Genomic DNA, 17,504 nt, shown 5'->3' with positions numbered 1-17,504 from the left:
TTGCGGCTCGGAGTCACTCATGAAAAAGTGTAACGCCCGGTAACGTTACGATGCCCGTCCAGTGGGTCCGCCGCACGGGATAAAAGCAGATAACTATGTTTATTCGTGAAAATGTGGAGTGCTTAGATTCGTCATTTACAACAACTACAACAATAAAGGTAAATAATTGTACACTGATATTTCATTATCGTAAACTATGATTGATTGATTAATTGTTAGATTGACACAAAAGTTGAGAAACTGAGTTTATAGGTTATGTCATACTATTGACAAATGTACAACAATAAAGGTAAATAATTGTACACTGATATTTCATTATCGTAAACTATGATTGATTGATTAATTGTTAGATTGACACAAAAGTTGAGAAACTGAGTTTATAGGTTATGTCATACTATTGACAAATGTTGATAGTGTTAAGTAAATTATTAGTTTAAATCACTCTGCAATCAATCGTAATTCAGTCGATTGAGAAGAAACAGCGCTATTGCTAGTCAAACATTTAAAATAACAAATTATAACCTCTAACCTGTCATAACAGTGCGACCAAACAAACGAACTAAACCGACCAATCACCACGCGCGGAGTTAGAATTTAACTGTGTTTAGCAAGAATTTCAAATTCCAATTTTAGTAAATGTTTTATTCAACTTTACCATTTACAATAACAAATTTTAATTAATTTCAAATTATGTACAATGTTTTAGTAAACAAAATATATTTCTATAGTTAAAATTTGTGCAATTCTTATTTTCATTCAATTCCTTGTTCCTATTGTGCAATTTAATAATATTCATATCAATAAATATTCTACCGAGAAAAAGACCTTGTCACGTAAAATCTTCGCCCGTAAAACCGACTTTACAGGCAACCATAATTTTTTAATTATAAATTTGTTGTTGATGTTGGAATGTTTTATATTGGATCCGACAGACTGCGCTACGACACGTAATACAAAGCTAACTGATACTTAACAGCTGTTAATACTTTCAGCTGAAGTTCATCAAAGAGGCAGAAACATTAGTTTACATTTAAAATTTAGAACATTTTGATTGTGAAGTGCTTGATCAGTAGTGTAATGCAAGTTGCATAGAAGACGTCATTGCCTAATTTTAAATTCAGATTGCACCAATGATTAAACTAAATTTATTAAACTATCTAATGCAATGAAAATACTATTAAACGCTATTATGAAAACAACCTCATTGTACAAATCCGTGAATGTTTGCATATAAGGCAATCGAATTTGGTTAGATCGAAGGTAAATGAAAAGAGCCGAAAGAAAACACTTTATGATCGAAATTGGGTTTCTTTGATACATTTTCTTAAAGGCACACTCCTAAATAATACTGGAAATATCTTAGACAGAAAATTAATTTTAACAGACCGAATTTTATTCTTTATAACCTAATTAATTTACCGAGATTCATCCATATACATTAATTGTTCTGAATAACTTATCAACACCTAGCAAAAACCACGAAAGATAGAGGCAGGAATGTGGTAGCTACATACCTTCATAATGCGCCCAAGAGGCTCACGAAGGAACGACTATCAATTATATCAGCAATGTTTAGAATGTGATATAAAAAGAATAAGTGAATATAGTGTACTGTTTTCAACGGGAAATTGCGTGCGAAGCCGCGGGCAACTGCTAGTTTTATATAAATATAGATTATCATTTTTGAATGTAAAACAGTAATGTAGACTATACTGTGGTTCTTGTTTTACACTAATAGTATGGTTTATAAATTTATGGTTAGGTGTTAGAGAGGACTTAATTGTCCTAACCTAGCCAATTGAATATTTTTCTTTGTTCAATAAAGACCTTTTTCATTTCATTTCATTAACCCTTTGTACACTGTAAGTAGTCTATAATTATATATATATTTGAGCTTCATCTTGCATAGTATAGGCTAGTTCCAGCTAGTATTGACAGTTAGGTAATACTGCAATTATTAAAATCATAGACAAGATCAGAAACTGTTACTTTACGAGCAATGACTAAACTTAATGTAAACTCAACAATAGTACAGACTTAATGTTGCTAGTATCCATTTCAGTGGTGTCTATATTTTTTGTTGGTAGTATATTTGATACTATCTTGCAGGGGGCAACACAGTATTTATTGAAACTACTATTTACAGAAAGGTTCAAGTTCCTTTTGATGTGCATGACTTAATAGCCACTCTGTACATTCTCCCACTTCTCTTGACAGATTCATACATGGCATGGTGCTGTCTGGGTCACTGCATTCCATCACTACATAATTTCCAACATGTTAACCTTGCAGGGTAACTGAATTGGATATTAGATATTTTTTGGTATAAAATAACACAAAACTAATTACAACTTGATTTTTGCTAATAAAATGTTTTTGTTTTTTGGTTTATTTTGAAACTTTATGAACAAATAAATAATTTTAACACATCTATTAGTTTGTATCAATTCGATTACAGAAGTAAAAAATTAGACTTAATAAGACAGGGTTTTTGAACTGATCAACAAATGATGTAATTCTAAGGCCAATCTTCTTAATACCATTATTATACCAGGTGTCTGAAACATCCTCCTCCCCTCTCATTTAACTTGCCTATGAATATAGATGGCGAGATTTACTTTGGAGGATGTTTATATGATTAACTGAGGAGTTTTTTACATATGAAACTTTTTGACTCCCCCCCTAAATAACCTTATATTAGTTATTTAGGTTTATGTAAATATTTATACAAGTGTATTTATCTAAAGAAGTGTACCTAAATACACGAAAATTTATAAATGTTTCGAACCAGTATACCGTGGTTTATTTGTTAAGAAGAGAATAACCTGTTTATGTGTGTTTATATAATAATTAATGTGTGAGCCATTTGGCACCTAACCTCTCTTTATATATATATATATATGTATATATTGCAATTTGCTGTTTTTTTCATTTTTAGTATAGTACCTTGTTTTTTCTTAGTGGAATTTTGCAAAACAAATTAACATAACTACTTTGTCAGCTCATTCCATACGTTGTGCGCATTCTAGTGGAAAATTGTGTAACTAACATCCCAACAGATTAACAGAACTCCTACAAAAACACAATACTCTAGTCAAAAATGGCAATCAATTAAAACTACTACATGGTTTTGAAGTTTTGCAGTTCTGTAAAATTATAGGAGCTGCACTACATGAGCGTATCAAAGGGGGGCTCAAAACTCCCCGAAATTGTGGAAAATATATATTAAAAATTGTTTCCAGTTGTTTGTTGCTTAACCTTGAACTCCCAAATACTTAAACATAAACTCATTCGCTTACTTCCATCCTAGTTGATTTCAACGGTACTAACAGTCTACCTGGAAAAGTAGAAATTCAAAAGCAATATTAAATATTCCTGAAAAACAAACCTTAATAATATAATGTGCAATTTTTTATGGCCATGGAATAATCAGTTTTTTTCTATCTAAACTAGTAGCTGTGTGGTTTAAAAGATTAAATTAAAAAGAGGGTATAAGGACCTCTAATTTCCAGTCTGTCGTTTTAAGATTATTGCGCAACAATGATAATTTTTGTATTTAGTTTACAGCGTGACTTATCACTAGCGGGTATGCTCTGAACACTATTAGTTTTACGTAAATTTCAATATTAAAAAAATCTTTGTTAGGGTTATTGTATATATTTAATACTAGTGTAGTATATAATACAGGGTAATTAGAGTGTTGTTACATTTTTATACGCCTAAAACTTATAATTCATTGATTATTATTCATTATTTCCCATATTGTCCTTTATTAATCTCTCATTTCTGTATAAGGTTGACTGATTATTTTGTGCACTATGTATAACTTAAAATCCACCCAAAGTATTATAAATATGTTCCAGAGCTTAACGTGGTTTCTAGAGAAAGACTCCTCTTTTTCTCAGAAACTAACAAGCACACAACCAACGAGGAATTCAAAACATTTTTTCAAAATTACAAACGGATTTATAAAAAAGTCATCAAGGCTGCAAAAGCTTACGATGTAAACAAAGCATTGCTCACGTCAAAAAAAACGTTTCAAAAAACCGCATGGGCCATCATTAACAATAAAAAACCACTGACTGACAAACCAATTGAACTGCACATAAAAAATAAACTCATCAACGACCCTTCAAGGATAGCTGATGAGTTTAACAAATTCTTTTCCTCGGTTGGAGCTGACCAAGGACTTCGTCCACCACATAGTCAGCCTGCTCCCCCCTTAGTACCGAGTCCGGTGGCTTCAATGGCACTGGTCCCGGTATCAGAGGAGGAGATTGCCAGAGTGATAAGAGATTTTCCAACAAAACGGTCAAATGACTCGAATCACGTGTCAACGTGGCTCCTACAACAGTGTTCTAAGCATTTATTGGGGCCACTTGAACATCTCATTAACCTCTCTTTTCACGCTGGAACCTTTCCCTCCTCTCTCAAAAAGGCCAAAGTCAGGCCAATTTTCAAGAAGGGCGACCCTTTCTCTATTCAAAATTACCGCCCAATCTCAATGCTGCCGGTTTTCAGCAAAATCTTTGAGAAGCTTTTTTTTTCCCGATGTCTAAATTTTCTGGATAAGCACCGCCTGCTATCTGCAAACCAATTCGGATTCCGAAGCGGTAAATCGACAGTAGACGCAGTCGCCCGTTTAGTCGATGCAGTGGTAGAGGGAATTGAAGGTCGAGGGAATACTTTGAGTATATTCCTTGACTTATCAAAAGCTTTTGACTGTGTCGACCACCAAATCCTCACTCACAAACTGGAGTATTACGGGATACGAGGAAGGTCACTCAAGTGGCTTGAATCGTATCTTAGTAATCGAACACAATTCGTAGGCATTTCAGGCGTTAGATCGGAGGAGCTGGGGCTGAACTATGGAGTTCCTCAAGGCTCAATACTCAGCCCTTTTCTCTTTTTGATCTACGTCAATGATGTTGGCTCATCTGTGCAACAAGGGCGGCTCGTCCAATACGCAGATGACACGACTCTCTATCTCAACTCAGAATCACAAGAGGCGCTCGAAAAAATGTCTTTCATTGAGCTAAACAATTTAGTTCAACACTTCAACGAGCTCAATCTGAAAACAAACCCATCGAAATCATCTTTCATCAAATTCAGTTTTGCGACAAACAGATTCAGATTATAGTCCAACAGTCATGTTGGATGAAACTGAAATCACTGAAGTCTACGCTATGAAATTCCTAGGAATACACCTAGATCGAGGTTTGACTTGGGATTCTCATGTAGATCATGTTTGTTCAAAGCTATCCTCAGGCATTTATGTCTTGCGGAAACTGTCCGAATACTGCCCAACCCAGGTACTGATGACGGCATATTACGGACTAATCTACCTGCACCTCTCCTACGGAGTGGCTTTGTGGGGAGGTTGCACAAACACAAACTTTTCCAGAATTTTCATCCTTCAAAAAAAAGCAGTCCGAACAATTGCAAAACTGAAACGGAGAGAGTCGTGCAGACCAGCTTTCAAAAACCTGAAACTGTTGACATTTCCTTGCCTCTACATATTGGAAACCTGCATTTTTTTCAAGTCCAAATGCGAGACCATAAGAGGTAGTAACATACACCCTTATGCAACGAGAGGCAGGGACGACTACCGATCTGTGAGACATAGAACAGTAGCTCATGAACGACTGCCTTCTCAGGCAGGAGTTCGATTGGTCAACAAATTGCCAAGCTCGATTAAAAGTGCCCCAATGCTGAAGGCATTTAAGACTCGTCTAAAAACAACACTGACCACTTACGCATTTTACAGTACGGACGAGTTCATGGCACACAACTGGGAGACATAACAATTGGCTTACTGACTGGGGAAAGGGTGGAACAATTCGAATGACTGGGAGAGAGTGAACGTCAAAACTGTATGTTAGAAAGGGATTTTGATGCAAGTATGAGTGAAAAATTTTAGCTTAATTCAGTTATCTGACGATTGCATAACATGTAATATGTTCACGCAATAAAACATTATTATTATTATTATTATTATTATTATTAACGTCCTCCTTTTTAAATATATTTTTTTATATATATATATATGTTTGAAAATTTTAAAAAAGGTGTTAGCTACAGTCATTGACTACAGTCAGAGGCACATGCTGTTGTTATTAACAATAGCAGTAGTTAGTACTCGGTAACACATTTCAATTTGAAGTATTTATTTCAATATATACATTGAATGACATGTTGAATGTGAGATGTTAACATCACAACTTTCAGACAGTTTAAGTTAGTCAGTCCTAATTTGTTAGATACATGTTAATGTGCAGAATGTGTACTTATCACACAGCATCTAGGCAGCTTCAGTTACTGATAGTAAGATGTTCTACAATTTATACAGACATAATTATGCTGAAATACAATTCTACATCACATTTATAAGTTTTTAAAAGCCAACAATTTACCAATGGAAGATCTCTAAATTAATGGTATTTTTTACACCCTAAACCCACTCCCAATGTGTCAGCCACCTACAAAATAATTTTGTATATACGCCACTCCTGCTTTAAGTGTTAATCAGAATTTGGAACAAGAGTTAGAACCCAGAGGAGAGGAGGAAGAAATAGGAAAAAAATGTGTGTTACGTAAAAAACTAAATTAGTAATTTTAAAATGGCAGTAAAGGAACATGAAATATTTAGAAAATTTGTTTTAGACATCCAAATACTGTTATATTGAGTGTAATATAAACCAGTGAGTCGTTGGTGTATTTAAGAGGGTAATGTCATGCTCCCTCAAAAAACAGTATACAAAATCCAGGATTTTTTTCTTGGAACAGTTGGAATAATTAAAATATTAAATGGCATTTTTTGAAATAAATGTATGGTTTGGACAAAATTATATTCATTCTAATGTATCCCAGATGCATGCACAATTTATTTTCCACTAATATTTTCCACTAGTCCATATTCATTGCATTAATTTCTCAAAAATGTACCATCAAAAAGAACTAGATCCTCCTTTGCAGTATGATGAGTAAGAGTTCAAGATTTTTTAATAGTCTATGGATTTCCTGAACCGCTAAGTAATGTAAAAGTTTTAGTTTACTTATCCAATACTTGAATTCATTTATACATTGAACTTAAATCGCACTGAAACATACAAGGCATTTTTTTTTAAGTACGGTAAGTACCATTTCGATTTTAAAAAAACAAGTAAACGTTTTGTAATAATTTTTATTTACATTTGAAAACTCACACTTGTATCTACTTTTCTACATAATTGCCACCAATTTTAAGGTAATTTCATATTTAAAAAGAAATTTTGTATACTGTTGTAACAGTGCTGACCTTTCAAGATGCTTCTTCTGATGAAAAACAAATAATAGTGACTGGATGCTAAATTGGAGTGACTGGGGGATTATCAAAATTGTCCCTATCAAAATGCTGTGATAAGATCCTGTTTTTTTCCTTCATGTGGACGAACACTGTCAAACACCAAAACATGTTTCTCTGTAAAAATATAGAGAATACTTCTTGAAACTTGAAAAAAATTGTGAAATGTCTGTTCATTTTCACTTTATCATTCACTTTCTGCACGAAATTGTTGGTGATCATTGAGCCTTGTTCACTCCATTTCTACTCATGAACATTCTTTTGGCTATCTTTTAAAATATGTTGAGTGGCCGATCTCACCTAGATTTTAATTTCAGTGCCATCCACTGTTGCCAGGAAGCATAACTTTGTTAGAAAATTAGATGAACAAAAAATCAAACAGTAAAGCCACTTGAACACATGAATATGAGAATGTTTATTTCTTACCGCATTGTTGCAAAGAAAAGGTTAAACCCACTGGTGGTCTCCATGGCTCCACAAGTATCCCTACAGCTGCTAGATAAACTTATTCCACATGTTCTGATCCATTTGAATGCCATTTCATCTCTCATAATGTTTTATCTATACACTAAACAATTCTGACAGTGTATTTTAACTGATTTCATGCCTTTAACACCAATAAAACAAATAATAACAGCACATACTGCACAGTCGGCGGGATCCTCAATTGATGGGATCATTTAAAATATGAAACAGATGAAAAAACTATTGTTTCTGTTTTTGTTTTCATATTTGCGTCTAAGGCTTGCTAACTACCCAGAAGGGATCATTTCTGGCTAGTTTACATCTTCCAGTTGAACCCACACTGGGCATAGCAAAAACCAATGTTTCACTTAAATCTGGACAACTTTATGGATGTCCAGGAGTGGCACATCTCTAACCTCAAATATCGATATTCTGGGGTGGAAGGGTAATTCGATAGGTCTAGTATACTGCGGGAGATGACTGTTGGAGTTGGTAGGGTTTGCTCCCTAACAGTCACAGGTTCTTGCCAGCCCAGACATAAGCGTGTGCCACCTGCCTGCTTTGACTGGAGAGGCTTGTTCAGAGCTGTCTTCCCCTACTTCGGAGGGGTCATGACTTGAGATTAGTGCTCTAAATTTTTCCTCATGGATCTCGACAGGAGGCAGCCCCTACTCCAAACCATATCCATCCAGAATATCCTGTCACTCCGGAAGCAGTGCAAAGGTCTTTATAGGAATAAATACAATTTCTAAGCTTTTTGTTTTAAGAGAACAACAACTAGCCTTGCTAACAGTTGCAGGCATACAGTGCACAAGCGCTGGTCACCACCACAGTGCTACAGCAGCGAATTTCAAAACGGTACTAAAAAAACACACCTCGTAATTAGTTACTTAATCTACAAATTCCATATAATTATTTACCTTTATTTTTAACAAAATATCCAAATTCCAGTGATTTAAAATAAGAAAACATTAACTATACAAAAAATAAATGTAATGATATCCATGTTTCTTTAGACCTGTAACAAAGATTGTTTGGTAAAAAATGTATTTGAGTCTAATTAAAAACATTTTTTAATATAATAAAATTATGAGGAATACTGTCTCTTTTAAGAGCCAGTTGTATTGCGACCAGGGCCGTACTCAGCTTTGGTGGACCCTGGAAAAGATATTCGGTCAGGCCCTGTCATGTCCCGCCACCTTGTTCCTGTCACCCCGTACATGTGTGATGGGGTTCTGTCTGGGCCCCTGTAAAATTGTCCGTAAAAACCGCAATGATAACTATATCGGCTATTTTTGTCCCTTATGTTTGGTTACAGAATTTTGAAAAATGTCATTCAAAACATACATGTACAGCTTATAGACAACTACATGTGTCTTTGTTTTCTTAATAATACTATAACTTATGAAAGTTTTGGAAATCATAACACATATTATGAAAGATCTACACTATTTATATTTTATGAAAACTCAGGGCTTATAGTATCAAAGTGATGCTGGTAGAAGAGGTAAACTTTTAAAACTTAAAAGTTCAACAAAAATAAACAACAAACTTTATTTACATAAGCATTTAATTTTAAAACACATTCAGGTTACTAAAGTATTTAAACAACTGATATCAGTCACTTTAAATGTCTAAAACAAACTCTTAGCATGACAACAACAATTAAAAAATACATTATTATAGCTAAATTCACTAACCCTAATTTTTACAGGAACCCTTGCAATATTTTCAAATTTACAATCATGGATATTAAATATCTGGTAAGAGGTGATGGCAAAGGTGGCTTCATACTCTGCCATGTCCAACTTATTAACATTCATTCTGACTAGTATCAATTCCTGAATTGTATTTTATTCTTAGAATGGTAACAATTAACTAACATTACAGCTAAATTCACTAAATGAATTATTTATACAGGAAATCTCTCTACTTTACAAGAATAATAATTAACAATTTATAGACTAAAGAAAATTTAAAATTAATCCTAAGGTTGCTGGTGCTTAGACCTTTGCATGTTCTTTTACAGGAAATTTTTCTACATTTACAAGAATATTTATAAACAGTTCAAAGACTATAGAAGATTTAAAATTAAATCTAAGCACCAGCAATGACATCATTGGTGATGGCAAAGGTGGCTTTATTCTTTGCCATATCTGAACTCCTAACAATCATTCTGACTAGTATCCGTGTCTTAAATATATTTTAATCACATTATTGTAAATATTTATTACAGCTAAAACATACAATAATAACTTTTACTAGCAGTCAATGTACACATTTACAAGAGTATATTTATCAACAATTTATAGACTATAGAAATTTAAAATTAATCCTTGGCATCAGCAATGCCACCATTTGTGATGGCAAAGGTGGCTTCATTCTCTGGCATATCAGGACTGGAACAAGATACAAGATATGACAACTAGACAATATTAACAACCCAAATCACATAGTCCAGTATATTCTCAGACATGTTGCTGTATAGTATATGGGGTTTAAAAACAAAAACCTGTTTTAACTAACGATCTTAAAAACCCTACACATGACGGTTGAAATTTCCTTACTCATCAGGCCATTTCATACATCCTAGAACTTTTACTTTAATATTTCATATGCTATACATTTTTAGTCTAAAGTGTGACAAGATGCAACAAATAACAGGATTAGTCTGAAAAATGTATTTTGTTCGAAAAAGTTAGTCAATTCCCTTCAAAATACTCACTTCTCTATTTATGCACTATTAAATGTAAATTTTTCATTGTTCACAGCAGTATTACAGACCATCATGTCAGTCTCTTCAGCAAGCCTGCCGTTTTTGTCTTAACCTCTTCTACATATTAAAAATGTGTACTCTTAATGTAGGCTAGTTTTCACTTTTGGAAACAAGTAGAAGACACAAGGTGTCAAATCTGTGAATAAATTGGAGTATTCTGTCAACTAGGAACTTTTTTACAGAAAGCCTACTTTGGGAATGACCATAACATTCTGTGACCAGCCAAAAACATTATTGCCATTCAAATCTGATTTAGTTACGTATGTCTTGATGAACACAAGGAAATAAATTACTTATAACACTTTCAGACAAAATTATAGTTAAACTTCTTTTGTAACACCTATACTGCTGGTGTCATAAATATTTTCATAAAACAGCAAGCACACTATAGGGCGCCTGCCACAGTCAATGTATCAAAGTTTCTTAAAAAAAAGGAATTTTAATACAAACTTGCAACAAAATTTTTTAAGTACTAAATTGTGTTTTATGTTTATTAAGAGTATTACTTAATTTTAAAAAAGTAGGAAGCATTTTACTATTGTTTTCTTTGACCACATATTACTCATGACAGTTGTTGAAAGGGTTTTGTAAGTATAACTTACTTTTTAACTTAGTAATAAGAATTTAAAATGTAGAGAAATGGATGAGAAATGTAAGAAAATAAATATTGTACCTATCATAAATCTTGGCAATTCTAGTTTCCCCCCGACCTTTCCTCAATGAGATGCGGGTGGTGGAGGCATGGGCCAGAATGTTTCCGCCAATTGGTTTCTTCGGATCAGCCTAAGGAATAAAAAGCAAACCGTCACTTGTTAGTTCATGTGTTGCAAAAATCATAGATATTATGAAATATGTTAGCGATGGAGAACAATCTTAAGCAAATATAAAACAGTGTAATGGTTAAAAATTAAGATATTAGTAACTTCCCTCTAACTGGCTAGACCAATGACTCACCTCTGGGCTGATTAAAGTATCTTTGATACTATCCAAAACTCACAGCTATTTGAAATATACACTTTTTTTACATTTTAAAATATGAAGCAAAAGTGAAATGGCATTACAAATATTATCAACTTGTTTCCAATGTGCCAATCTTTCAATAACACATCTTTATATTTTGGAAAAATGTCTTTTGGTTGATGTAAACCAAGTTTTAATGCAATTACACAGTTTCTACCAGCCAGGAGTAATGAGTTCTCATTAGCTTGTAATGTTGATGAAGCCTTTAAATCATTCATGCAAATTTTATCTGAAAAATTTTAATGAGTTATGTCCGATAAAAACTAAGATTTTAAAAAACAGTGGTGATAGAAGCTCTAGGTCAGTTATAAAACAAAATTGGTACACACACCCTACCTTGGTAAAATTAGGTTACTGTTGGACATTTAGTTATGATAAAGTTAAAGCAAACCCTAGCCTTATCCTAGCACATAATAGACTTAAGAAATTTTATAGAATGCAAATAGATTTGGCAAAAAAAAGCTGCAAATGATAAGTTTATACTAGAATCTAATAATCAATGTAGAGCAGCGTGGAAAGTTATAAATTCTGTAACAGGCCGTGTAGCAGATAAGAGTGTAAATGCCAGTATACCCATTACAGCAAAATCAGTTTAATAATTTCTTTGTAAATATTAGTAATAGTTTAAGTAATTTGCCTAGCCAAAATGTAACTAGTTCCTTGGATATTTTAAGCTCATCTTCTATCAAAACTCCTGTTTTACCTTTCAAATGGCAGGAGATTAACAATATTGATATTCATAATACTGTAAAAGAATTTAGCAACTCTAAAGCTGAAGATGTTTTTGGTATGTCCAATTTTTTGATCAAAAAATATTATTGAAGATATCTCCTTTCCTTTATCATACCTTATCAATTGGATGTTTACTGTAGGCACCTTTCCACAATGTTTGAAAATTACAATTACTGTTCCAGTTTTTAAAAAGGGAGATAAGTCCTGTATAAATAAACTACCGCCCTATTTCCTTAATTGCTGTAGTCTCTAAAATAATTGAAAGGTTACTAAAAAAACAGATGGAATATTTTTTTGAAAATAATCGGATACTGAATCCTGCTCAATATGGCTTCAGAAGTAAATTATCTACCATTAAGGCTCTTGAAAATGTCATATCTACTGTTCTCGAAAGTTTTGTAAACAAAGAGGAAGTTGCAACCTTGTTGTTAGACTTAAGTAAAGCGTTTGATTTGGTACCACACAGTGAGCTAATTGATAAATTAAAGTATTATGGTGTAGAGGGGCGTGAGCTGTCTCTTCTCACCTCTTACTTGTCTGATCGTTATCAGTTTGTAAAGGTTGGTGACCAGAGGTCAGACCTTCAGTGTGTGAGAAATGGAGTCCCTCAGGGCTCTGTTCTGGGTCCTTTCTTATTTGTTATCTTTGTTAATGATTTGCCTGATTTTGTACCAAAAAAAAAGTATTCTTTACGCCGATGACACCACTCTATTGTCATCAAACAAGGATAGCATGCTAAATAAAGTGATAATTAATTACATGAAAGAAAGATCCTTCTCTGGTTTGATGCCAACAAATTAAGCGTAAACGATGAAAAAACTGAGGAGATTGTCTTTAGTCTGAGCTCAAAGGTGGACAGTAAATCTGTAAAACTGCTGGGCATAAACCTGGATTCGAAGCTGAATTGGAATAAACTCTCTTTGCTCTCGCTTATCGAGGGTTATTTTTCTATTGAAAAAATTAAAGTCCTGTACAAGCAAAAATCTAGTTATGAACGCTTACTTTGCTTTTTTTAATGCTCACATTACTTATTGGCACTCTCTTGTGGGGCAACTCTGCTGGTGCAAAATTAGTTTTTTAAGATCAAAGAAGGGCATTACGAGTTATTGCAGGTATTGGTGAGAGAGATTCTTGTAGGCCTGTCTTTGTTGATCTAGGTATTCTTACCCTTCCATGTATATTTATTTTGCAAAGCCTAATTTTCCTTAAAGAAAATCTTAATTTATATAAATTTAGAAGTTATGTCCATAACTATAGTACTAGATCTCAGAACTTGATAGACCTCAAATACTTTAGATTAAGTAAAACCCAGAACAGCTACATGTACATTAGTGTAAAAATCAGAAATCAGAAATCAGAAATCAGAAATTTCTTTATTGATAATCTTTAAGATTACAAGTAGCGTCAATAACAAAAAGTTTACATAGTTATAAAAATATAAAAGTTCATGTTTGTCTCTGTCAAGTTGTCAGTCTCCATTAAGTAAAATTCCTCCACTGTGTAGATGGTTCTTTGCAAGAGCCAGTTCTTTATTGCAGTCTTTCATGTTAATGTGATTGTTTCCTATTTTCTTAATTTCTTCTGGCAGAGCATTAAAAAGTTTTTTCCCAGCATAGGTTGGTTTTTTCTCAAATACAGCTGTTCTGTGAAGAGGTAGTGGAAAGTCTTGACCATGTCTTGTGTTATGTTCATGAAGATTACTATTTCGAGGAAAGTCTTTTAATAAGCAGTACAATATCGTTTCCAGAATATATAGAGAAGTCACTGTCAGTATATTCAATTCTTTAAAAGTAGCTCTGCAGCTTTCTCTAGGTCCTAGCTTCCCCATTAACCGGATTGCTTTCTTCTGAATTTTGAGGACTTTTAGTAGGTTAAATTGAGTTGTGCCCCCCCATGCTGCTATCCCATACCTGAGATGACTTTCAAATAGGGCATAGTACGCTATTTTGGTAGATTCAAGAGTGCTTGTTGCATGGGTCCTTCGCAAAGCATAGAGTGATGAATTTAGCTTCAGGCATAAGTTGTCAATGTGATTTGTCCAAGTCAATGTATTATTTAGTGTTATTCCTAAATAATTCATGTCCTCTGTTTCTTGAATACCAGGGATTTCGGACACATAGTTTTTATTATTAGTTCCTAGAGTGAGTTGTTTAGTTTTCAAGCTGTTTAAGACCAGATCATTGTATTTGCAATATTGTTGGGCCATATTGAATGAGATGTAGGAGTTTATTTCTAGCTGTTCAAACATCCTTCTGGGCTGAGAGTAGTACGGTATCGTCTGCGTACATGATGGAATTTGTGTAGTTTTCCAAGAATATTGGCAGGTCATTGGTGAATAAAATATATAACACTGGTCCTAAGACGGAGCCTTGGGGAAACTCCTCGAGTCATAGGTAGTTTTTCAGATTTAACAGTACAGGTCTCTCCCATTCTTCTCTGTTTAACCTCTACAACTTGGTATCTTTCGTTCAAATAACTCTCAAAACCATTTTAAGGCTGACTGTTGGACGCCAAGAGTTTGTAGTTTGGCTAGGATGAGCTTATGGCCAAGACAGTCGAAAGCTTTGCTCAAGTCTAAAAAGATACTAGTGATGGTGTTGCCCTCTTCCAGGTTGTCTGTAATATATTCAACAAGGTCTATTATTGCAGTTGATGTAGATCTTTCTTTTCTGAAGCCATGTTGATTATTGGATAGGAGGTTATTGTCTTGTAGGTGAGTGAGTAGTCTAGAAAGAGTGATCTTCTCTATTATTTTTGATACAGTTGGTAGTAGTGAAATGGGACGGTAGTTTGTTGCTTCATCTTTGTTTCCTTGTTTATATTTAGGGTATACTTTGGCCTGTTTTAAGTTTTTTGGAAATATGCTCTGTATAAAGGATATGTTAGTGATGTGAAGGATTGGTTTCAGAAGTTCAGCTTCGCAAAATTTATGATTTTTGATGAAATCTCGTCCAAACCCGAGGAGGTTTTACTTTTCAATGAACGGATTGTTTGTTTAATTTCTTTGGCTGTGGTTGGGGTCATTTCTGTCATTGTGGTATCTATATTGTAGCATGGACTATACAGTAAGTTGTCATTCGATATTTGGTGTTGCTTTAGCGTGTTTTCTGCTATATTTACAAAGAAGGTGTTAAGGTGGTCAGCGATTTTTCTTTGGGGTCCGTTTCTTTTATTCCGTCGTCGATTGATAAATGATTCAAGTCTGATGTTGATTGGTTCTTAGCAGCTCTTTCTCTATTTATGAGTTCCCAGACTGCTTTTGTTTTGTTATTAGCGTGATATATGTGGTCTGCATTAGCTTCCTTCCTAAGTCGCCTGAGTTTCAGATTCATAGGCCTTCTTCTTCTGGTTTGCCTCAGATTTATCTTCAGTTCTTCCTGTGACATTAAACTTATCCTGCGCATTGATAAATTTCCTTTTCGTAATCTTAAGGTTTCTTCATCATAGACTGTGTTCTTTCTAGAGTGGCTTTGTTTCTTGGTCTTGAGTGGGCAGGCAAGATCTAATGCCCTTGTAAAGGTATTAAGGAAGTTATCGTAAGCGTCATCAATGTTGTTCGATTGCGTCACATTCTCCCAGGTTTCTGTTGCTAGGATAGATTTTAGGTAATTTAGGTTCCTCACGCATGTGTTTCTGTATGTTGAGAATGTTATATTTTTCAAATATTTTAGGAAAGTCAGCTGTGCAATATTGGCCAGTATGATCTGATAAGCCAGTGTTACAGATTTTCGACATTTAGTTTTACTGGGTGGAGAGGTCAGTGCATATAAAGTCAATAGAGGAGTTAGAGGTGGCTGTGACTCTCGTTGGTGGCAGGGCAAGTCTCTTTAGGTCATGTGAAGCCAGCAGTTCATCTAGTGCACCTTGTTCTCGGTTTCTGGTAAGGTTATCTATGTTGATGTCTCCAGTGATTATGATGTAAGAGTTGTGTCTTTTGACTTCAGTTAAGGTGTCGTCTATCACTTGGAGTGCAGTCTCAAGATTTGCATTCGGTGGTCTGTAATAGCCTAATATATGTATGTCCTTTTTATTACTAATTTTTATTTTAGTTCCAGTTACCTCACATACCATTTCTATACTGTATTTTTCCAGGTTGAGAGTGGTGGTTTTGTTGGCTAACTTCTTGTGTCTATATATAGCAACTCCTCCCTTGATATGCTCTGTTCTGCCATTATGCACACACAAAGTCATAGTTACTGAGCCTCACATGATGATGACATGCTGTTTTAGTCCGTGCTCAGTTAGGACCACTATGTCAGCAGGTTTAGTATGTATAGTTGGTGTTCCAGGTCTTTCGATTTTATTGCTTACTCTGTCTATGTTCTGATGAAAAACTATGAGCTTCTCTGTTTTTGTGTTACTTAGACAGGTGCGTCGTGAGGTTGGCTTGTTTCTAAAAAAATTGCTGGATGTGCTAGAGAAATTCGTAGAAGCTAAGGCAGATTCATTGTTAGTGCATGACAGATCACCACTATTACAAGCATACCCATAATGTTTTTTTCATATGCTCCTTATAGAAGGCAATGTATTTTATGAAGAAGTCATCATAGGGTTTTCATTGCTTCTTTTTGATACTGAATTAAGTGGAGGAGAATTGCTCAAATTCATCTTTCCATAAGGCTTTCCATTCACTTGGAGCTTCAGTGAATTTGCTTTATCTGCAGCTTTGGCCACTTGAAGGGAGACACTAAACATGTTTACCTTTTTACCTCTGGTTTTCCGGGGTGTATGTACTTTTTGTTTACTGGTTCCTGAGGTCGGGGGTAGGTTGCAATCTGTCAAAGTGGTTTGCAGTTTTTGTTTGCAGGTTTGGCTGGTTCCTGAAGTCGGGGGTAGGTTGCAATCTGTCAAAGTGGTTTGCAGTTTTTGTTTGCAGGTTTGGCTGTTTCCTGACTTGTTATGCCTTTGCAGTTTGCTGCTGCATCCTGTCAAAGTATTAGTCAGTTTTTCCTTGCAGGTTTGGCTGTCTCCTGAGGTCGGGGATGAGCTGTATTCTGTCAATGTATCTTGTCAGTTTTTCTTTGCAGGTTTGGCTGTCTCCTGAAGTCAGGGATGAGCTGTGTTCTATCAGTTTTTTGTTGGCAGGTTTGACTGTCTCCTGAGTTAGGGTGTTAATAGCTATCTCCAACCGGTCAAGTTTTGTTTTTGATGTCAGACATTCCTAATAGC

The 17,504-nt window shown here is 34.5% G+C and overlaps 1 protein-coding gene across 2 annotated transcripts in view; it reads right to left on the bottom strand.

Annotated features, from left to right (window-relative positions):
- Positions 1–9,343: 9,343 nt before the first annotated feature.
- Positions 9,344–17,504, bottom strand: part of LOC124354140 (meiotic recombination protein DMC1/LIM15 homolog) — a 31,812-nt gene continuing 23,651 nt past the window's right edge. The window contains exons 6-7 of one of the 2 annotated variants that reach the window (XM_046804386.1): positions 11,257–11,366; positions 9,344–10,206 (exon numbers count right to left, since the gene is read on the bottom strand). In XM_046804386.1, the coding sequence (XP_046660342.1) occupies positions 10,137–10,206; positions 11,257–11,366 (180 nt within the window). In that variant the 3' untranslated portion in view covers positions 9,344–10,136. The remainder of the gene's footprint in view (positions 10,207–11,256; positions 11,367–17,504) is intronic. The other variant, XR_006921661.1, reaches the window with a different exon arrangement.

Source organism: Homalodisca vitripennis, chromosome 2 (assembly GCF_021130785.1).
Source record: "Homalodisca vitripennis isolate AUS2020 chromosome 2, UT_GWSS_2.1, whole genome shotgun sequence".
Classification (NCBI taxonomy): Eukaryota; Metazoa; Arthropoda; class Insecta; order Hemiptera; family Cicadellidae; genus Homalodisca; species Homalodisca vitripennis.
The sequence above is the reverse complement of the archived record's forward strand: the minus strand, read 5'-3'. Positions and strand labels throughout refer to the sequence as shown.